The sequence below is a fragment of the Bombina bombina genome, chromosome 3 (genome assembly GCF_027579735.1).
Source record: "Bombina bombina isolate aBomBom1 chromosome 3, aBomBom1.pri, whole genome shotgun sequence".
Taxonomy (NCBI): domain Eukaryota; kingdom Metazoa; phylum Chordata; class Amphibia; order Anura; family Bombinatoridae; genus Bombina; species Bombina bombina.
Window position 1 is genome coordinate 560,745,251 of NC_069501.1, and position 25,276 is coordinate 560,770,526.

Here is a 25,276-nt window from a genome sequence, read left to right on the forward strand (position 1 = left end):
CAAAAAATAAAAAAGAACTAAGTTACAAAAAATAAAAAAATATTTACAAACATTAGAAATATATTACAACAATTTTAAACTAATTACACCTACTCTAAGCCCCCTAATAAAATAACAAAGCCCCCCAAAATAAAAAAATGCCCTACCCTATTCTAAATTGCTAAAGTTCAAAGCTCTTTTACCTTACCAGCCCTGAACAGGGCCCTTTGCAGGGCATGCCCCAAGAAGTTCAGCTCTTTTGCCTGTAAAAAAAAACATACAATACCCCCCCCAACATTACAACCCACCACCCACATACCCCTAATCTAACCCAAACCCCCCTTAAATAAACCTAACACTAAGCCCCTGAAGATCTCCCTACCTTGAGTCGTCTTCACCCAGCCGAGCCAAATTCTTCATCCAAGCGGAGCAAGAAGAGGTCCTCCATCCGGTAGAAGTCTTCATCCAAGCGGGGCAGAAGAGGTCTTCCATCCGATTGAAGTCTTCATCCAAGAGGCATCTTCTATCGTCATCCATCCGGAGCAGAGCGGCAGCATCCTGAAGACCTCCGACGCGGAACATCCATCCTGGCTGACGACTGAACGACGAATGATGGTTCCTTTAAATGACGTCATCCAAGATGGCGTCCCTCGAATTCCGATTGGCTGATAGGATTCTATCAGCCAATCGGAATTAAGGTATGAAAAATCTGATTGGCTGATTGAATCAGCCAATCAGATTGAGCTCGCATTCTATTGGCTGATCGGAACAGCCAATAGAATGCAAGCTCAATCTGATTGGCTGATTGGATCAGCCAATCGGATTGAACTTGATTCTGATTGGCTGATTCCATCAGCCAATCAGAATATTCCTACCTTAATTCCGATTGGCTGATAGAATCCTATCAGCCAATCGGAATTTGAGGGACGCCATCTTGGATGACGTCATTTAAAGGAACCGTCATTCGTCGTTCAGTTGTCGGCCAGGATGGATGTTCCGCGTCGGAGGTCTTCAGGATGCTGCCGCTCCACTCCGGATGGATGACGATAGAAGATGCCTCTTGGATGAAGACTTCAATCGGATGGAAGACCTCTTCTGCCCCGCTTGGATGAAGACTTCTACCGGATGGAAGACCTCTTCTTGCTCCGCTTGGATGAAGAATTTGGCTCGGCTGGGTGAAGACGACTCAAGGTAGGGAGATCTTCAGGGGCTTAGTGTTAGGTTTATTTAAGGGGGGTTTGGGTTAGATTAGGGGTATGTGGGTGGTGGGTTGTAATGTTGGGGGGGGGGTATTGTATGTTTTTTTTTTACAGGCAAAAGAGCTGAACTTCTTGGGGCATGCCCCGCAAAGGGCCCTGTTCAGGGCTGGTAAGGTAAAAGAGCTTTGAACTTTAGTAATTTAGAATAGGGTAGGGTATTTTTTTATTTTGGGGGGCTTTGTTATTTTATTAGGGGGCTTAGAGTAGGTGTAATTAGTTTAAAATTGTTGTAATATATTTCTAATGTTTGTAAATATTTTTTTATTTTTTGTAACTTAGTTCTTTTTTATATTTTGTACTTTAGTTAGTTTATTTCATTGTATTTATTTGTAGGAATTGTATTTAATTAATTTATTGATAGTGTAGTGTTAGGTTTAATTGTAACTTAGGTTAGGATTTATTTTACAGGTAAATTTGTAATTATTTTAACTATTTTAGCTATTAAATAGTTCTTAACTATTTAATAGCTATTGTACCTGGTTAAAATAATTACAAAGTTACCTGTAAAATAAATATTAATCCTAAAATAGCTATAATATAATTATAATTTATATTGTAGCTATATTCAGGTTTATTTTACAGGTAAGTATTTAGCTTTAAATAGGAATAATTTATTTAATAAGAGTTAATTAATTTCGTTAGATTAAAATTATATTTAATTTAGGGGGGTGTTGGTGTTAGGGTTAGACTTAGCTTTAGGGGTTAATACATTTATTAGAATAGCGGTGAGCTCCAGCCGGCAGATTAGGGGTTAATAATTGAAGTTAGGTGTCGGCGATGTTAGGGAGGGCAGATTAGGGGTTAATACTATTTATTATAGGGTTAGTGAGGCGGATTAGGGGTTAATAACTTTATTATAGTAGCGCTCAGGTCCGCTCGGCAGATTAGGGGTTAATAAGTGTAGGCAGGTGGAGGCGACGTTGAGGGGGGCAGATTAGGGGTTAATAAATATAATATAGGGGTCGGCGGTGTTAGGGGCAGCAGATTAGGGGTACATAGCTATAATGTAGGTGGCGACTCTTTGCGGTCGGCAGATTAGGGGTTAATTATTGTAGGTAGCTGGCTGGGACGTTGTGGGGGGCAGGTTAGGGGTTAATAAATATAATATAGGGGTTGGCGATGTTAGGGGCAGCAGATTAGGGGTACATAAGGATAACGTAGGTGGCGGTCAGCAGATTAGGGGTTAAAAATTTTTTAACGAGTGGCGGCGATGTGGGGGGGCCTCGGTTTAGGGGTACATAGGTAGTTTATGGGTGTTAGTGTACTTTAGAGTACAGTAGTTAAGAGCTTTAGGAACCGGCGTTAGCCCAGAAAGCTCTTAACTACTGACTTTTTTCTGCGGCTGGAGTTTTGTCGTTAGAATTCTAACGCTCACTTCAGACACGACTCTAAATTCCGGAGTTAGAAAGATCCCATTGAAAAGATAGGATACGCAAATGACGTAAGGGGATCTGCGGTATGGAAAAGTCGCGGCTGAAAAGTGAGCGTTAGACCCTTTTTTAATGACTCCAAATACCGGCGGTAGCCTAAAACCAGCGTTAGGAGCCTCTAACGCTGGTTTTCACGGCTACCGCCAAACTCCAAATCTAGGCCTTAGTTTGCTTGTCTTCAGCACTATATGTCTTTGCGCACTATATGTATATGTATGTATATGTATGTATATGTATGTATATATATGTATGTATGTATATATGTATGTATGTATATATGTATATATGTATGTATGTATATATGTATGTATGTATATATGTATGTATGTATATATGTATATATGTATGTATATATGTATGTATGTATGTATATATGTATGTATATATATATATATGTATGTATATATGTATGTATATATATATGTATGTATGTATGTATGTATGTATATGTGTGTATGTATATATATATATATATATATATATATATATATATATATATGTATGTATATATATGTATATATATGTATATATATATATATATATATATATATATATATATATATATATATATATATATATATGTATATGTACATATATGTACAAAGAGATCAGCACTCGCCAGCAAAGCAACCACTCTGCGCACGGCCTGTAAATATCCAAAGGAAAAAGGGCTGGGGATCAGGATCCGGTGTGTATCCTCACTTGTCCACAACATTTAAGCCATCACGAAGAGATTTGAATAATCACCTTTAATGTATCAAAACATAACGTTTCGGCCTCACATGGAGGCCTTGATCACATGTAAAAAACACACACACATAAAAGGCCTCCATGTGAGGCAGAAACGTTATGGCCTAGATTACGAGTTGTGCGTTAGGGTTAAAAAGCAGCGTTAAGAGGTCCTAACACTGCTTTTTAACGCCTGCTGGTATTACGAGTCTTGCAGGTACAGGTGTACCGCTCACTTTTTTGGCTAGACTCGGAAATACCGCAAATCCACTTACGTCAATTGCGTATCCTATATTTTCAATGGGACTTGCATAGCGCCGGTATTACGAGTCTGACCAAAAGTGTGCGGTAGACCCTCTCCTGTCAAGCCTGGTACCGCATTTAAAAGTCAGTAGTTAACACTACAACACCGTAGCATAAAACTCTTAACTAAAGTGCTAAAAAGTACACTAACACCCATAAACTACCTATTAACCCCTAAACCGAGCCCCCCCCCCCACATCGCAAACACTAAAATAAATATTTTAACCCCTAATCTGCCGAACCGGACATCGCCGCCACTATAATAAACATATTGACCCATAAACTGCCGCACTCCTGTATCGCAAACACTAGTTAAATATTATTAACCCCTAATATGCCGTCCCTAACATTTCCGCAGCCTACCTACATTTATTAACCCCTAATCTGCTGCCCCAATGTCGCCGCCACTATATTAAATTTATTAACCCCTAAACCTAAGTCTAACCCTAACCCCCCCTAACTTAAATATAATTACAATAAATCTAAATAAAATTACTATCATTAACTAAATAATTTCTATTTAAAACTAAATACTTACCTAGAAAATAAACCCTAAACTAGCTACAATATAACTAATAGTTGCATTGTATCTAGCTTAGGGTTTATTTTTATTTTACAGGCAAGTTTGTATTTATTTTAACTAGGTAGAATAATTATTAAATAGTTATTAACTATTTAATAACTACCTAGTTAAAATAAAGACACATTTACCTGTAAAATAAAACCTAACCTAAGTTACACTAACACCTAACACTACACTATAATTAAATAAATTAAAGGGACACTGAACCCAATTTTTTTTCTTTCATGATTGAGACAGATCATGCAATTTTAAGCAACTTTCTAGTTTAATCCTATTATCAATTTTTCTTAGTTCTCTTGCTATCTTTTTTTTGAAAAAGAAGGCATCAAAGCTTTTTTGTTGTTCAGTCCTCTGGACAGCACTTTTTTATTGGTGGATGAATTTATACACCAATCAGCAAGGAAAACCCAGGTTGTTCACCAAAAATGGGCTGGCATCTAAACTTGCATTGCATCTTGCATTTCAAATAAAGATACCAAGAGAATGAAGAAAATTTGATAATAGGAGTATTATGATAAAGTTGCTTAAAATTTCATGCTCTATCTGAATCACGAAAGAAAAAATTTGGGTTCAGTGTCCCTTTAACTAAATTAAATACAATTAATTACAATTAAATAAATGTATCTAAAGTACGAAAAACCCCCCCACTAAATTACAGAAAATAATAAAGAAATTACAAGATTTTTAAACTAATTACACCTACTCTAATCCCCCTAACAAAATAAAAAAAGCCCCCCAAAATAAAATAAAAAGCCCTACCCTACACTAAATTACAAATAACCCTTAAAAGGGCCTTTTGTGAGGCATTGCCCCAAAGTAATCAGCTCTTTTACCTGTAAAAGAAAAAGACAATACCCCCCAACATTAAAACCCACCACCCACACACCCAATCCCCCCTTAATAAAACCTAACACTAACTCCTTGAAGATCACCTTACCGGGAGATGTCTTCACCCAACCGGGCAGAACTGGTCCTCCAGACGGGCAGAAGTCTTCATCCAACCAGGCAGAATTGGTCCTCCAGACGGGCAGAAGTCTTCATCCAGACGGCATTTTCTATCTTCATCCATCCGGAGCGGAGCAGGTCCATCTTCAAGACATCCGACGTTGAGCATCCTCTTCTGTCCACGGCCGATGAATGAATGAATGAAGGTTCCTTTAAATGACATCATCCAAGATGGCGCCCCTTCAATTCCGATTGGCTGATTGAATTCTATCAGCCAATCGGAATTAAGGTAGAAAAAATCCTATTGGCTGATGCAATGAGCCAATAGAATGCCAGTTCAATCCTATTGGCTGATTTTTTTTCTACCTTAATTCCGATTGGCTGATAGAATTCAATCAGCCAATCGGAATTGAAGAGACGCCATCTTGGATGACGTCATTTAAAGGAACCTTCATTCAGTCGTCGGCCGTGGACAGAAGAGGATGCTCCACGTCGGATATCTTAAAGATGGACCCTCTCCGCACTGGATGGATGAAGATAGAAGATGCCGTCTGGATGAAGACTTCTGCCCGTCTGGAGGACCACTTCTGCCCGGTTGGGTGAAGACGTCTCCCGGTAAGGTGATCTTCAAGGGGTTAGTGTTAGGTTTTTTTAAGGGGGGATTGGGTGGGTTTTAGAGTAGGGTTGGTTATGTGGGTGGTGGGTTTTAATGTTGGGGGTGTATTTGTACTTTTTTTTTTTTTTTTTTTTTTTTACAGGTAAAAGAGCTGATTACTTTGGGGCAATGCCCCGCAAAAGGTTCTTTTAAGGGCTATTTGTAATTTAGTGTAGGGTAGGGCTTTTTTTTTATTTTGGGGGGCTTTTTTATTTTGTTAGGGGGATTATAGTAGGTGCAATTAGTTTAAAAATCTTGTAATTTTGTTATTTTCTGTAATTTAGTGTTTGTTTTTTTTGTACTTTAGATAATTTTATTTAATTGTAATTAATTTAATTATAGTGTAGTGTTAGGTGTAATTGTAACTTAGGTTAGGTTTTATTTTACAGGTAAATTTTTCTTTATTTTAACTAGGTAGTTATTAAATAGTTAATAACTATTTAATAACTATTCTACCTAGTTAAAATAAATACAAAGTTGCCTGTAAAATAAACCCTAAGCTAGCTACAATGTAACTATTAGTTATATTGTAGCTAGTTTAGGGTTTATTTTATAGGTAAGTATTTAGTTTTAAATAGGAATTATTTAGTTAATTGTAGTAATTTTATTTCGATTTATTTTAATTATATTTAGATTAGGGGGTGTTAGGGTTAGACTTAGGTTTAGGGGTTAATAACTTTATTATAGCGGCGATGTTGGGGGCGGCAGATTAGGGGTTAATAAATGTAGGTAGGTTGCGGCGACATAGGGGGCGTCAGATTAGGGGTTAATAAATAAAATGTAGGTGTCGGCGATGTTGGGGGCGGCAGATTAAGGGTTCATAAGTATAATGTAGGTGGCGGCGGTGTCTGGAGCGGCAGATTAGGGGTTGATAATATAATGCAGGTGTCGGGGGCGGCAGATTAGGGGTTAATATATGTAAGATTAGGGGTGTTTAGACTCTGGGTTCATGTTAGGGTGTTAGGTGTAGACATAAATGTATTTTCCCCATAGGAATCAATGGGGCTGCGTTAAGAGCTTTACGCTGCTTTTTTGCAGGTGTTAGGTTTTTTTTCAGCCGGCTCTCCCCCATTGATTCCTATGGGGAAATCATGCACGAGCACGTTTTACCAGCTCACCGCTAACGTAAGCAGCGCTGGTATTGAGGTGAGATGTGGAGCTAAATTTTCTCTACGCTCACTTTTTTGTAAAACCCCGTAATACCAGCGCTGTCTGTAAGTGAGCGGTAAGCATTAACTGCTCGTTAGTACCACACAGCCTCTAACGCAAAACTCGTAATCTAGGCGAATGTTTTGATACATTAAAGGTGATTATTCAAATCTCTTTGTGCTGGTTTAAGTCTTGTGGACAAGTGAGGATACACACCGGATCCTGAACCCCAGCTATATATATATATATATATATATATATATATATATATATATATATATATATAGTGTGTGTGTATATGTATGTATTAGGGCTGGGCGATATGGGGGGGATCGTGATTTTCTTATAGTAATTTTTCAATAAAAAGTTTATTTAACACTACATAATCTTAATGTACATGTTTCTCAATATCCAATACACTCTTGGAGCATAAAAATAGAAACCATAAAATTAGCTGCCTGTGCTGTGGTTACATAGTAGCAACTAGTCAGTTCTTAGGTTTTCTGATACACCATTGCCATGTTTTCTTGTACAGTCATTCTAATTGTGGTAAGATTAACATATGAAGCAGTGTATGCATGGAGAAACCTGAAAAGTGCTGAATTTACAGCAGTATGATTTGTTTACAAGTATACAGTAAAGGTAGTACAATGCACACACAGTTTGACTGTCCAGACACACAAAGCTAATTCAAATTTAAATTAGCTGGCCAGTTCTTACCACATTGTCCATGTCCATGTTTTCTTGGGCACTGGGCAGTCAGTCTAGCTGTGGTATGAGTAACAAATGAAGCAGTGTATGCATGGAGAAACCTGAAAACTGCTGCTGACTTGATTTTTGACTGACTAATTGATTTGATTGATTTTTGATTGATTTTTGATTGATTTTTGACTGATTTGATTGATTGATTGATTTGACTGATTATTTGTGTTTCTAAGTGTAGTAATTTAGGTAGTACAATGCACACTGCTTCATGTGTTAGTCATTTAGCTGAGTGACTATATAACCAGGAAAACACAAAGGATGTGGCACTGACAAGGTCAATCTTGACATCCTGTACTGCCTGTCATATTACATCACACAGCTATTCTGTAGTGCATAACAGAGCACTAATATAGTTAGAGTACATAATACAAACAAGTGAACTCAAGACACACAAAGCTAATTGAAATTAAATTAGCTATTGGCCAGTTCTTACCACATTGTCCATGATTGATGGATTTGACTTACTGATGATTTGTGTTTCTAAGTGTAGTAAAGGTAGTACAATGCACACTGCTTTATGTGTTAGTAATTTAGCTGAGTGGATATCCAGGAAAACATGAGGGATGTGGCATTGACAAGGTATATCCTGCAACCTGTTTTTAACATCCTTGCATCAACTAATAGCAGCAGCACTGCAGCATAGTACAGTAAGACAGAGTACATTTTTCAAATTTAAAAGAGAGAATACAATACAAAACATTGGAAGTTGGAACCTGCCCTGGTTATGGCATTTATGGCACGGTTTCTTCTTCTACATTCATCTATTACTTTGCATGGGGGACTGCTGATTGCTTGACTTGGATTCTGCACAACTTGCTGCTCAGACACAATGACCATATCAGACATCACCCTGGCCTTCATGCTTGTAATTCTATCTGCATTTATGTAGGTTGTATTGAATCATGGATCAACGAATGATGCCATATCTAGCAGATCTTGAGTATCTTAATCTTCATAATTTCTATTCATATATTCAAGAATTTTGGATTTCAGTATCTTGGTAAGGTCAAAATCATCATCCTCCAGAGCCAGTTTTTTTTGGTTTAGTAGATGCAGAACTGGTTTCACATATGATACACTGACTTCGTTTTCTCCAGAAGTAATAGCGAGATGGCAGTTGGTATTTCTTGTTGAGTGTGTGTATCATTCTTTTGAAGCCTTCTTTACTAACCGTGTATATAGGCACCATGTCTTTGCATATATAATATGCAATAGTGTTGGTTAATTCTCTATGCCTTTTAGAGGTCTTCGCATATGGTGATGTTACTGTGTTTGCAAATGCCTTTATGATTGATTGTTGCTGCTCAACTTTAGCTTCACAGCTTGTTTGTGTTGTCTTTTCTCTATCAGGTTTTTTTTTTTGGCCATACATAGTTCAAAGATTTTCTTATGCCGCTGTTTAAGGTGCTGGAACAGGTTTGATGTGTTACTTCGTTTTGCTGCAACACTCGTTTCACAAGTCTTGCAGATTACTTGGTTCTGTTTCACATCATCTTTTCTGAATCCAAAATATTCCCCAACAACTGATGTTGAATATTTTTTTGGCACCAACAATTCATTAGCAACATCATCATCGTTATTGTTGGACACGGACCGCTCTTCAGAACTCATCTTGCATTTTATGTACAGCGTGCCACACAAAATACCAGCTGGCACAAAAAATGAGATTTAAACTACCGGAATCTACCGCACACACTGCAAACTGCCACAGGAAATGAGGAGATTATACTACCGCACACACTGCCAGTATTAGTGGCATCCGTGGCACAATGATAGACAAGAGACCACAGGCTTGCACTTGAATAGAAAGACAGACAACAATTGAACGGCCTTGATTGATGATGCAGTTAGCTGTTAGCTTAGCTCTGATGATGCTAGTGTAGCTTCTTCAAGTTGCAGAGATGAATCAGCGGAAGCAGTCACCTTGATTGAAGAGAACACAAAGGCTTGCTGCACTTGAATATAAAGAAAACAGCAATGGGCTTGATGAAGCAGTCACCTTGATTGAGATTTGAGAAGAGACAAGAGACCACAGGCTTACACTTGAAATTGAATATAAAGAAGACAACAATGTGCTTGATGAAACAGTCGCCTTGATTGAAGAGAACACAGTCTTACTGCACTTTAATATAAAAAAAGACAACAATGGGCTTGATGATGCAGTCACATTGATTGAGAAGAGACAAGAGACCACAGGCTTACACTTGAAATGATTTTGAATATAAAGAAGACAACAATGTGTTTGATGAAGCAGTCACCTTGATTGAAGAGAACACAGGCGTGCTGCACTTAAATATATAGAAGACAACAATGGGCTTGATTATGTAGTGACATCACCTGGATTGAGAGACAAGAGACCACAGGCTTGCACTTGAATATAAATAAGACAATACTTGACTTAATGATGATGCAGTCACCTTGATTGTGAAGAGGCAAGAGACCACAGGCTTACACTTGAAATTAATTGAATATAAAGAAGACAACAATGGGCTTGCTCATCATCATGTTTAATTGAGACTGAGGCAACACTGGCTTTCACTGGAGGAGACTGACCTTGCAGTTGTAGAAAACACTGGCTCTGGAGGACTGACCTTGCTGTTGTAGAAAACACTGACTTTGGATGACTGACCTTGCTGTTGTAGAAGACACAGGCTAGCCTTGCAGAGGTGCAGTGCACTTGCAGGATGACCTTGCTGTTGTAGAAGCAGAAACAGGCTGCAATCTGGAACAACAGCTGTTGGCTGACTTTGGTGAACTTGATACTAGTAGGAGACGACACACAGTTGGTTGAACAATGAACATAAAAGATTTTTAGAATAAGGTGGTATGAGGGAGGAAAAATAGACAACATAGAATAGGGGTGGTCAGGGGAGACAAGTTCTACTTTTTGGAAAGACAACACACAAACAGTAATGGACTGGGAGAGACAAGTAAAAGACACTTTTTTTTTAATTCATTTAATTAATTAATGTATTTTGTGTTCAACTTCTAAATCAATCAAGAGCAATAGAGCATGCTATTTTAAACAACATTCACAATTGAATTTACTTTTATTAGTAGCTTAGCTATTTTCTTATTTCTTAAACACAATTGGTTAGGCATACTTCAGGGCTGCTATACAATGCACATGGACAGGTTAATAGGGCATTGCACACCTGACACAATGAATGCAGATTGCACATTTAAGCATCATGCTATTTTGGATATTTTGGCTCACCAAAATGCACAATGATTTCTTATTATTGCTGCACTAGCCTATCAGCGATGATAAAGAAAACAAACTGACTTGCATTGCAGCTTACAATAAAAAATTATTCCAATGTTTTTTTTTTTTTTATAAAAATGACTTGCATTGCACTGCAGCAGCAGCAGCAGCAGCATCCACCCATAAAGAATGACCAAATAAAAAAATGATTAAACAAAAATTACTTTTTTGGGAACATCAATTACAGAATATAGATAATTTTTGATTACTTATAAAAAAAATGAATTGTGTACTGTTATGGTACACTACTGGACTGCAAATTGGTATAATAGGGGTAATGGTAATGATAATGTAAATTTAAAATTAACACTTCTAATTAGAGGAAAAATATAATAATAAAAAAAAATGCTGTTCACTGCACCACTGTGTAATCATGATTGATGATCTATCTTCTGGGAATCTACACTTGACTCAACTAAATTATATCTTAAATAAATATAATAATTACATTTATCATCTATCTAGTAAGTAACTCTATATAATTAATTCTCTATAATCTATCTACTAGATAGATGATAGAGATAGAGTAGTAGATATTATTTATATATATTTTTGTAACATGTGTTGAATATATTATTTACAATTCACTTCACAATACATCCTACAAGCAACCCTTAATGAACATATACAAATAAAATATATTGTAAAATGTTATCAAACTCAATGTTATGCATCACAGAAGTAAAAAAAAAAGGCACTTTAAAGTTTTTGTACAATACTCACTTTATTGCTCACAACTTTGAGCTGCCCCACCGCTTGACCACCGCCACACCACTCCCAGATGACTCCCACTCACAGTGACGGCTCGTGGGTTATTCAAATGGGGGTTCACGGACCAGTTATGTAAAAAAAAAAATATATATATATATATAAAAAAAATGTATCACACCAAAAATGTATTAAATACCTATGTGGTAAAATATCATACCGCGTTTTTTTTTTCCCACAATTCCCATTTATATAACAGGACTAAGGGAGAAGGGATTTGGAGTCAGGCTAGCAGCTCACAGGATTAAGGGAGAATGGCTTTGGAGTCAGGCTAGTAGCTCGCAAGAGCCGGCACCCCCTAATCATGGCTAATTCCTTCTCTTTCTTGCCTAAGTCCTGGGGGGAATGTATAAATGGTCCCACCTCCTGCTCTATTGGCAATTCCCCTGTGTTTCCTATTCTAAGGAATAAATAGTCCACAGTGTGCCCCCATTTCCCCCTCCCACGTCCCTACACACAGGAATGTGTATACTGTAAACAAACCCTGATTTATTATAGTTTGTCAAAATGTTTTATTTCTTCCATTGTTTCCACTCACTAGCACTGCCATGGGCATGTGATTACAAGTGATGGGTATATGGTTCTTTGTTACTGCTCTTTCTAATCCTCTGTGCTGTCCCAGGTGATGGATATATGATACCCGGCTCCTGCTCTCACTAGTCCCTGTGTTTCAAGGCCTTGCTTTCCTGGTCACTGCTCCCTGTACCCCACATGCAGTGTCCCTGCTTCCCTGGGTCCTGCCTGCAGGGGTATATGGTCCCTACTTTCCTTAGTCTACAAGGCTCACTCCCCAGGGTACACGTGAAATGCCTGGGCCTCCAGCGACCCTGAGCACCTCCCAGGATAAAGCAAATCACAGTCTCTCAGTAATCGGAGCTCTCCACCCCACACGCCGTCACTCCCCTCTTACTTTAGCTGGATATTCTCACACTCCCCTCGGCCCGCTGCGCTTTAGATATGCGGCCGATCCCCCTGCTCTCATTCAGATCCAGACGGGAGGAGGAGAGGGAGGGCCTGTGAAAGGAGAAGCTGCTCAGGCCAGCAATATGTCTGCTATGGGGCGATGGCCGGCCTCCTAAAAAAAAAAAAAAAAAAAAAAAAAGTGCTCCCCCTGCTGCCCCCCATAGAAATGGCCCAACTCGCACACTGAAAATTGTGCGATTAGCAAAGGTATAGGCTCTTTAATCTGCGGCGCAGCAGGCACTTAGAAAAAATATTTTATTAAACTGGACAGTCTAGACTGGAACATTTTTTTTGGCTGAATAAATATAATTTTTCCTATAGGGGGCTATTGGAGAAATTATATTTATTCAGCAAAAAATGTATTTTCTTTCTTTTTTTTTCAGGGGGTTCATGTGTGGCTGTGTTCCTATGAATGAGCCTCCACTGCCCACAAACTCTGCAATCTCTTCCAAAATGGCTGTTTCATGGGCATTCTCAGGCCCTCCCACGGCCGCACACTGGTCTGCCTCTCATCCCCCCTCTCCGCCTCCGTTTTTATATATATATATATATATATATATATATATATATATATATATATATATATATATATATATTATCCCATAAAAGTGAGTACACCCCTCACATTTTTGTAAATATTGTGTTATATCTTTTCATGTGACAACACTGCAGAAATTACACTTTGCTACAATATAAAGTAGTGAGTGTAAAGCCTGTATAACAGTGTAAATTTGCTGTCCCTTCAAAATAACTCAACACACAGCCATTAATGTCTAAACCGTTGGCAACAAAAGTGAGTACACCCCTAAGTGGAAATGTCCAAATTGGGCCCATAATGTCAATATTTTGTGTGGCCACCATTATTTTCCAGCACTGCCTTAACCCTATTGGGTATGGAGTTCACCAGAGCTTCACAGGCTGCCGCTGGAGTCCTCTTCCACTCCTCGATGACAACATCATGCAGCTGGTGGATGTTAGAGACGTTGCGCTCCCTCACCTTCCATTTGAGGATGCCCCACAGATGCTCAATAGGGTTTAGGTCTGGAGACATGCTTGGCCAGTCCATCACCTTTACCCTCAGCTTCTTTAGCAAGGCAGTGGTTGTCTTGGAGGTGTGTTTGGGGTCGTTATCATGTTGGAATACTGCCCTGCGGCCCAGTCTCTGCAGAGAGATGGTCATGCTCTGCTTCAGTATGTCACAGTACATGTTGGCATTCATGGTTACTTTAATGAACTGTAGCTTCCCAGTTCCGGTAGCACTCATGCAGGCCTAGACCATGACACTCCCACCACCATGCTTGACTGTAGGCAAGACACACTTGCCTTTATACTCCTGACCGGGTTACCATCACACACGCTTGACACCATCTGAACCAAATAAGTTTATCTTGGTCTCATCAGACCACAGGACATGGTTCCAGTAATCCATATCCTTAGTCTGCTTGTCTTCAGCAAACTGTTTGTGGGCTTTCTTGTGCATCATCTTTAGTAGAGACTTCCTTCTGGGACGACAGCCATGCTGACCAATTTGATGCTGTGTATGGTCTGAGCACTGATAGGCTGACCCTCCCACCCTTTCAACTTCTGCAGCAATGCTGGCAGCACTCATATGTCTATTTCCCAAAAACAACCTCTGGATATGATGCTGAGCACGTGCACTCAACTTCTTTGGTCGACCATGACGAGGCCTGTTCTAAACTGAACCTGTCCTGTGAAACCGCTGTATGGTCTTGCCCACCATGCTGCAGCTAAGTTTCAGGGTCATGGCAATCTTCTTATAGCCTAGGCCATCTTTATGTAGAGCAACAATTCTTTTTTTCAGATCCTCAGAGAGTTCTTTGCCATGAGGTGCCATGTTGAACTTCCAGTGACCAGTTTGAGAGAGTATGAGAGGGATAACACCGAATTTAACACACCTGCTCCCCATTTACACCTGAGACCTTGTAACACTAACGAGTCACTTGACACCATGGAGGGAAAATGCCTAATTGGGCCAAATTTGGACATTTCCACTTAGGAGTGTACTCACTTTTTGTTGCCAACGGTTTAGACATGAATGGCTATGTGTTGAGTTATTTTGAGAGGACAGCAAATTTACACTGTTTTATACAGGCTGTACACTCACTACTTTACATTGTAGCAAAGTGTCATTTCTTCAGTGTTGTCACATGAAAAGATATAATAAAATATTTTCAAAAATGTGAGGGGTGTACTCACTTTTGTGGGATACTGTGTAAATACACACACACACACACACACACACACATATGTATATATATATATATATATATATATATATATATATATATATATATATATATATATATATATAGATATCAAAATAACAAGAGTATTGCATTGAGCAATGATACTTTTTTATTGGACTAACTATACATTTATAAGATGACAAGCTTTCGGAAGAGTTCCTTCCTTTATCAAGTCTGAAGCAATACTAACCAATTCAATGGAATTTACAGATTGTATCTTAAAACACAGAATAGCTAAGAAGACAGTGCAGGGAGAGGAGGAGGTGTCGTAAAAATCATGAGGGGGGCTTAGGTAACAGGCAGACAGTGTCCAGTGTAGGATGATAATGCACTTCAACCTGTTTAATTCTGGACTAAATGTGGACTCTGGATTCTTAACACATTATCAAAATTTTTTGTAATGTACTTTCATTTAGTCAATTACATTGTATATTCCACATTCTTTATACATAGGTACACAGGTAAGCCTATGTCCACACTTTTGTCTTTTCTTAACTTTTGTATTCCCCCTGTATATACAATTTCACATCTCTATAGATATTGATTCAATGTTGATATATAACTTTATGTCAGTATATGCTCTATGTAAAGCTATATATTTCCCCTGTCTGTTCTCCTACACTGGACACTGTCTGCCTGTTACCTAAGCCCCCCTCATGATTTTTACGACACCTCCTCCTCTCCCTGCACTGTCTTCTTAGCTATTCTGTGTTTTAAGATACAATCTGTAAATTCCATTGAATTGGTTAGTATTGCTTCAGACTTGATAAAGGAAGGAACTCTTCCGAAAGCTTGTCATCTTATAAATGTATAGTTAGTCCAATAAAAAAGTATCATTGCTCAATGCAATACTCTTGTTATTTTGATATCTAAATCTCTGGACTAACATGGCTACTCCAATCAACGTGTATATATATATATATATATATATACACATACATACACATATACACACACATATATACACACACACACACACACATACACACACATACATATATATATATATGCTGAAAACCGGTCAAGATGAAAAAGCCCTAATACACGGGTGAAACGCGTAGAAAGTCTGGAGTTGCTTTACCTGTAAAGGACATATTGAATCTAGGTACCTAGTTTCTTTACCCGCGCGTGTATCACGCTAAGTGCGGGTGTCTACAAGTTCGTTTTCCCCTTCTTGTGCCGGGGTCCTGTCGATTTTCAGCAGACGCTGGAGGAGCGTGCAGTCTCGCGAGACACTGACCGGTTTTCAGCAGACGCTGTAAGGAGCGTGAAGTCCCAGGAGACGCTGACCACATTGGAGATAACCGACAACAGTGTGAGTACAGATCGACGCAGAGCTGCTCTCCAAAGTGTGAGTAAAGAATACCATTTCATCTTAAGGTGAACAGTACTTTCATACCAAGGAGGTATCATATTTATTGATATACGGCAATTATTCATAAAAGCATTTTCTGACGCAATATCTGATTTTCATCTTACACAACGATTGCCAACATAGCTACAACTAGTTATTGTGTAGCCCATTAAACCACTGTTTGGGACATTTTATCCAACACTTGGCCTGATACATTATTGTATACATTGTATCATATATTTACTCCAGATCAGATTTCTTGGACTTTTCCCTACACAGGAACTTTTTTGAGCCATATTTTTTCACCATTTTTAGGGTGGTATTCCAGTCTCTTTTTTAATATATTTTTTTAATACATCGGTTTCTTTATAAATATGTCTCTGTTTTAATATGTTATAGGGAGACGTCCCTGATATTTAGTTTTGTTTTTTAACTATTTGCAGTAAAGTTTTACATATATCTATATTGTTTTGTTTTCCATTTTTGTCCTATATAGATTGCCAGTTAGTATTTATGATTAGGTGTGGTGGTTGACTTAGCTTATAGCGCCCTCTCATTTTTTCTAAAGTTAAACCTGATATTACCCAAGTGGCGGTGGGTAAAGACCGATGTAATGTAATTCCATCATCTACACTATTTATTTATTTATTTTTTATTATAAATATAAAAAATATCACTATGTATGGTTTACTAGTCAGGAGTTAAAAGCTAATTGCCCAGAGGGAAAATATTACTAGTTGACTCAATGTTACAGATAGTAAAAAAAATAAAAAATAAAATAAAAAAATAAATAAATATATATATATATATATATATATATATATATATATATATATATATATATATATATATATATATTGGGGTGGATGTTAAGATGTTTTGCATATGTTTGTTAAACTTTTTTTTTTTTTTTTTTGTAGTTAAACACTTTACTTTAGATCTCAAGTCGAACTGATTTTTTTATTTTTTTAAAATCAATCTTTATTAAAAGGTTTCAAAAAGTAACAACTGGAAGACCAATAACAGAGAAAATGCAATCAGTAACAAAGCTCAGCACAAATTTAGATTCCTTTTTAATGTGATGTGCGTTTTTAGCATAGGTAGTCCCATAAGTTTTCATGTCATGAGAAGCCTTGCAATAACTATTTAAGTCCAAAAGACTGGTCGGGTTAAGTCTTGCTAAGTTTTTTTTTTTTTTTTTTTTTTTAATGCAATTATGTGTTGTAACACATTTTTCAACTTGTAATATGATAAATGTTTAAAGAGATAGTAAAGGCCAAATTAAACTTTCATGATTCAGATAGGGCATGTAATTTTAAACAACTTTCTAATTTACTTTTTATCATCAAATTTGCTTTGTTCTCTTGGTATTCTTAGTTGAAAGCTCAACCTAGGTAGGCTCATATGCTAATTTCTAAGCCTTTGAAGGCCGCCTCTTATATGAATGCATTTGCAGTTTTTCACAACTAGAGGGCGTTAGTTCATGTATTTCATATAAATAACATTGTGCTCATGCACATGAAGTTATTTAAGAGTCAGCACTAATTGCCTGAAATGAAAGTCGATTAAAAGATCTGAGATAAGGAGACAGTCTGCAGAAGCTTAGATACAAGGTAATCACAGAGGTAAAAGTATATTACTATAACAATGTTAGTTATGCAAAACTGGGAAATGGTAAATAAAGGGATTATCTATCTTTTTAAACAAGAACATTTTAGGTGTTTACTATCCCTTTTAAAATGTTAGTAGATAGTAGTGATCTCTATTGTATAAGACTCTAAAGGGATTTCATCTACTCTAAACATTCTCTGATAATTCTTCCCTACCATAAATTTATGTTACCACATTGTGCACTAATCCTAGCTTATTCCAGAGATATTGATATAGCGGACCCTGTGTTATCAATAGTGCTCCACTTGTAATCTAGGCATAAATACATTTTATAATCCATAGTACTGAGGTTATCCTCTGCCTCCCTCTAGACATAGGGCCACCATGTTGAAATCTATCTTTTACTACATTTTAGTGCTGTATTCTCACATGTGCAGAAACTCTCCTTCAGATACCTGCAGTTTAAGGGAGGTATATAAAATGTATTAAGTGTCAAATGTTCCTTTAATTATAAACTGAGTTTTGTGTGTTGAAAATTATAATAATAATAATGTGTTGATATTCTTCCTATATTCATTTAGTATAATGATAATTTGTGGTTAGAAATGTTAGAATTCTTTTTTATTATATTGTGGTATGTCTTAAGTGAAGTAGTCAAATCGCTAAGAATACTGATTTTATTTTGCTGTGACACTAAGGTCTTTGGTTTTCTACAAATTTTAGAAAGGCAAATTTTAGATTGAGAGCTATTTATTTCTCTAAGCAGAGCACTGATATGAATAAGTATACATGCTTAATATAATGCTCAAAAAATAATAATTGTTGTTTCTGGAGATTTATCTCCATATTGGAGATTTTTTTGAGTCTACCCATCAATTCAAAACAGTTAAATTTGTATTCACTCTTTGTTCCCATTTTAGAAACACAGTGTAACCCTACTTTACTGGGTATTGTCTCTACTAACACTACTGCCTCTGCCTCCACCGCTGCGGCACAATGGTGGGATGCTCCAAGCATTGTGGGATTAGTCATCTTCATTGTGTGCACCTTGTTTATTAGGTAAGCTTTAAATAACGTGTAATGAACAGATTCTCACATAGCTCCTTATAGCTCATTTTGTCTGTGTATGTGTTGGGAATGGTGGACTGCATGTCTTCTAATTTATTTTGTTGGTTACTGGAATTTATTGATTTTGTTGTAGCCTCCGTTCTTCGAACAACCCTCAAGTAAACACACTTATGCAGACTGAAGAAAATTCTGGAGATGGTGGGTCTCCCTGCCCTGAAGATGGTGCACATCGAGCATATGACAATGAGGAGGACTCTGTAGCTTACAACTACAGTTTCTTCCATTTTTGCCTCTTCCTTGCCTCCCTTTACATAATGATGACACTCACCAACTGGTACTTGTAAGTATCCTCATCCTTTTTAGATTATGTGATAGTCCTAACTCTTAATTCATCCAAGAAAGATGTTTAAACTAAATACTCAAGAATACCTGTGCTGAGGGGATTTTGGTCCACTGTGATAATTTACCAATTGTAGCTTTAGTTGACTCTTGTCTTCAAGGGCCTCGTACACTCGCGATTTATAGGGATATTAAACTCTAAACTGAAATGCATATCTGCGCATTTTATTTTTGAGCGAAAAAAATCACATACGCGTATTAAAATGCTTCCAAGTAAAAGTAATGATTGTTTCAGTGAGAGCTTTTACTGTGCACAAACCATATGTAGATATGCCTATGCACCCTTAGAAAGCTAGCAGTGGAATGTATCAACAATGAAGCTACATGAGTCTTTGCTAACATAACACAAATGTTTTGTACACTGTAATTGCTCTGATAGTCATACATTATTTTTTTTAACCAATTTTTTTTTTTTACTAATACATGTGTATTTCAAAAATACTTTTATTCAAAACTGATATGTATTGATCTACTTAAAGGGAAGCTAAAGTCAAAATTAAAGTTTCATGATTCTGATTAAGCATGCAATTTAAAACAACTTTCAAATATACCTCCATTATCAAATTGTGCACAGTCTGAGGTTCCAGCTCCTTCTGAGAATGTGCAAAAAGTGCACAGAATATATGTATATGCATTTTATGACTGGTTAATGCATAGTTGCCAACATTTTAAAAAAAAATTCCAGGGACACTTTGCAGCAGAGCAAGCAAGCGGGTTACTGGAGTATTGACGACCTACTGTTCAACTGCTCCGCCCACTCAGTTCTGCAATTAAAAGACACCCATTTGAAAGTAATAGTATAATTTAGACGTATCCATAGTTTATTATACAGATTACAGCACCAAGCTCTTACACCTACCCAGTCTCTGGAACACATTCTGGGCATATGGTTATTTTTACAACACAGCATCAAAATTAAAAAGACAAATATGTGAACCCATTCAATAATAATAACAATATTCCATTAGGAATGAATTATATTTAAATAATACACTATATCTATTTATCATCTATCTATCTATCTATCTATCTATCTGTATATGTGTGTGTGTATATATATGCAAACAACAAATGTTGTGCAAAAGAGATTTTCAGGGACATTTCCAGGGACAAAAAAAATCCAGGGACATACAACAAAATCCAGGGACTGTCCCTGGAAATCAGGGACTGTTGGCAACTACTGTATGTTAATGGCTGTCACATGATACAGGGTGAGTGTGAAATAGATTAACTTTTAAATTTGCCAGAAAAATATTCTGTTTCAAATGTAAATTAAGTGCTATTGCATTGTGTTTTTATTGTGTATTTGTCATATATTCAATTATACTGTATTTGGTGGTCATTTAAGAAGTGTTGGGTGGACTACTTGTCTCAGTCAATTTCATATCCACTTGCATTAGCTGCTGTTATTGTATAGCTTTTTATGTGGCTGGTTGAATACACTTCTAGTCTTACAGGAAATCTCTCACTTTAACCCTCTGCAATTGTATCTGTATTTAAAACTTTATTTCTTTCATACAGATAGTGAGTGTCCACAATTCATTATTCCTGGGAATCACTCTTCCCTACCACTGGGAGGAGGCAAAGATTTCCAAACCAAGGTTTTTAGCTCTAGCGATTCAATTAGGTAACTTTAAGCTCTATGCCAATCTATCTCTTCCCAGATAGATACAGAATTATACAATTAAAAAAAAAGGGAGGTAGGAAAGCAAAGATACCAGGAGGATGATATTGAGTGTATATATATAAAAAAAAAAAAAATTCTGAAGTGTCAACTTCTATAAAAGCCTGTATGATACAGATATTTATAATCAAAAATTAAAAATACGGTGTCTATTTAAAAAGTATACAACTAATTGATATGAGTAAATAGGGACATTTCCCTTAAGATATAAAACAGAGCTTCACCTGTATAAATTCTAGTATATGCACACAAATCCATTTTGGCTCTCTATTACGGTTCTTAATTAGATTCTTATATTTAACATCTTATATAAGCAAGTACGTTAAAAACAAAAAAACACCTTGATTTAATATTTTAACAAAATATAAAAGAAGGTCTTGTTTCTGAACAAATTCAAAGTCCAATATGCACCACACACTAATCGTTTATTGATTATATTTAGTTTTTAACGTACATGCTTATATAAGAATCTAATTAAGAACCGTAATAGAGAGCCAAAATGGATTTTGTGCGTATATATTAGAATTTATACAGGTGAAGTTCTGTTTTATACCTTAAGGGAGACGTCCCTATTTACTCATTTGGTTGTATACTTTTTAAACATTTTGAGACACTATGTCTTAATTGTTTATTATAAATATTTGTACTGTATAGGCATTTATAGAAGTTGACACTTAAGAAAATAATATTTTATATATATATATACACTCAATATCATCCTCCTGGTATCTTTGCTTCTCTAGCGCTTTATTCCTACCCCCCTTTTTTAATTGTAAAGATTTCCAAACCCCAAGAATCTATAAAACCCCTCCCACCTCACAAGCACCTCAGTTTTTACTTTGCCTCCGCTGAAGGTAGTCGAAGAATGAAGTTGTGCATTTTATTCTTCTGAGAGAGGGTTTCTCAGTCTATATTGAGGTAATACATACGCAGCTCAGCACCTGGTTCCCCCTTCTGGATAGTTCACGATAGACTGGAGCAGCAGCATAAGATCCCAACATGTAATACAAAGAGTGTGATGCCCACAGCACTAAATTAAATCCAAATATTTATTCAAGCATATATACTGTACAGGTAAATATTTATTATATAATTTACTTGTCTATATGCTTGAATAAATATTTGGATTTAATTTAGTGAAGTGATAAAAATATATTGACACTTATCTTATCTCTGTGAACACACTTAAAAATGTATACCGTGATTCTCTCTTACACAGTTAAAAATCAAAGCTCGAAAAAAGGTAAAGAAGTGGCGCTTTTAAAAGTAAAAGCTAAAGGGAATGTGTAAACAATGTATCAAATAGTGTATCATATAGAAATATTTAATAACAATTATAATAGGATCATTCATAAATCACACTCATTCATAAAAACGACGTGGCCACAACTATAAATAGAATAGATACTCCTTAAAATACCGATATCTGATATAGAATCTATAAAAGCAAATTAAGTAAGTTAAAAGTCTATGATTACAAGTCCCTATATATATATATATATTTATTTTGATGGGCTAAAGAGATGATGTCTTTCTTGAAATAATTATCCCAGAATGGATCCTTTCAAACGTGTGTCAATATATTCTGTATCCGTGGTGTTATCAATCATGCCCAGATAACAGACTGTATTTCACAGTAAGTCATAATGGATCTTGTTTGTGAGCCTTACCGGACATCCGAATACGTGGTGCAAATACCCTGGTTAGTTGCGGTGTCTCCTCTTGTGGGGATCTCCCACTGTTGTCAGCGTCTTACCAACCGTTATTTCCTGGGTAGTCATATGACCTTTTCCCTGCCAATTGGGTAACTGGTATATCGTGGGCTCCAAATTAAAAAAAAAAAGAATTCAAATAGCGGCTTTCTTTTCTGCTATCGCATTCTTCCAAATGGTGTTCCAAATAGTGAAAGCGAATAAATATATTCCACAAAGTTCCACCGTGTTCACAAGTCACTTTCTACGCGTTTTGGCATAGACTGCCTTTATCAAGATGAGTTGTTGCTGGCTCGATACATTAATTTATACCCGTCCTCTTAAAGACACAGATCTTCAAATGTGTCACAACAAAGGCGCAATCTTGTATGAATGTAATTTTTTTCAATATTCATTTTGTGTACTTCATAATACATGTACCTTTTTATGGAGTTGGTAAAACATGTAATATAGAATACATAAAACATTTCATCAAAATAATTAAATGCTAATATGGTTTTGTTTTTACAGCAAAATAAATATATATCTATATATATATATATATATATATATATATATATATATATATATATATATATATATCTATATATATATATATATATATATATATATATATATATATATAGAGTGCAATAGGTCCAGCACAAGTAACAGTTCAGAGTTAGTTAGCAAAGTGCACGGTAGCCAGAGGGTCCTGCTCACCTCTCATATGTAAATCCAAAAGGAAAAAAGTGAATGGCTCCAGCACTGTTTCTTTAAAAGTGAAAAAACCTTTATTAAGGTGACAAAATGAACAGACAGCAACGTTTCGGGTAACGCAGACCCTTAATCATGCTATGGATTGCTCTGCAGCACAGCTTTAAATAGGCCAGATGGCTTAATTACAAACATATTAACTCCATATTGGCTGAACTTTTTTTGACCATTGATAGAAATTACTACTGCCATCTATTGGGCCAATTCATGAATTACACATGTAGAGAAACAGAATTTTTTTTAAGTCTAAACAAAAATGTTGAATACATAGGTAAAGTTAAACACATGAGCAGTGATGCAAAGTTTAATCATGACATCCAAAATTAAAAATGCATATATATATGAAGAAAGATAAAATTTATAAAAACAAATGGAGATCATAATCTCTATTCAGACCTACTGGATGTAGAGTTTTTAGTTGTTGAATCCACCATACCTCTCTCTTTTTGAGTTCAAGTTCCCTATTCCCTCCTCTCCTAAGTTTAGGGATATGATCTATTATTTGGTACCTGAGTTGGCTGACAGTGTGTCCCATTTCAAGAAAATGGGAAGAAACTGGAAGGGTTTTATCTTGGCATCTAATTGAAGATTTATGCCCACTAATCCTATCTCTAATGGGGCGTGTAGTTTCCCCTACATAGCCCCTCCCACATGGACATTTTAATAGGTAGACTACGAAGTCTGTGTCACAGGTATAGTACCCATTAATTTCCCGAATTTTTCGGTCATTGGTTTGTGCTATGTGTTTACCTTTTATCATAGCATTACATTGTGCACAATGGAGACAGGGGTATGAGCCCTTTTTGGGGGTAGTAAGATAGGTAATCCTACTGGTGTTTGTACTGCCAATGTCAGCCTTAACTAAGGTATCCCTTATATTTTTAACTCGTCTGTATGAGTGTATAGGGAGGGCTTGAAATTCAGATATATGAGGGTTAAACTTACCCAAAAGATACCAGTGTTTTTTTATGATATTAGCAATATGATCACTATGTGTATTAAATTCTGAAGAAAAAAATATACGTTTATTGTTCTTCTTTGGTTTAACACTTTTCTCATGTAGAGCTTCATTTTTACATCTAGTGATCATAGTACCAAATAATAGATCATATCCCTAAACTTAGGAGAGGAGGGAATAGGGAACTTGAACTCAAAAAGAGAGAGGTATGGTGGATTCAACAACTAAAAACTCTACATCCAGTAGGTCTGAATAGAGATTATGATCTCCATTTGTTTTTATAAATTTTATCTTTCTTCATATATATATGCATTTTTAATTTTGGATGTCATGATTAAACTTTGCATCACTGCTCATGTGTTTAACTTTACCTATGTATTTAACATTTTTGTTTAAACTTAAAAAAAATTCTGTTTCTCTACATGTGTAATTCATGAATTGGCCCAATAGATGGCAGTAGTAATTTCTATCAATGGTCAAAAAAAGTTCAGCCAATATGGAGTTAATATGTTTGTAATTAAGCCATCTGGCCTATTTAAAGCTGTGCTGCAGAGCAATCCATAGCATGATTAAGGGTCTGCGTTACCCGAAACGTTGCTGTCTGTTCATTTTGTCACCTTAATAAAGGTTTTTTCACTTTTAAAGAAACAGTGCTGGAGCCATTCACTTTTTTC

At 36.4% G+C, this 25,276-nt stretch overlaps 1 protein-coding gene across 1 annotated transcript in view; it reads left to right on the forward strand.

Annotated features, from left to right (window-relative positions):
- The window catches only part of SERINC2 (serine incorporator 2), a 128,854-nt gene that overhangs the window by 73,509 nt on the left and 30,069 nt on the right, over nucleotides 1-25,276 (forward strand). The window contains exons 8-9 of the mRNA XM_053707093.1: nucleotides 18,946-19,084; nucleotides 19,227-19,433. Coding sequence (XP_053563068.1) covers nucleotides 18,946-19,084; nucleotides 19,227-19,433 — 346 coding nt within the window. The remainder of the gene's footprint in view (nucleotides 1-18,945; nucleotides 19,085-19,226; nucleotides 19,434-25,276) is intronic.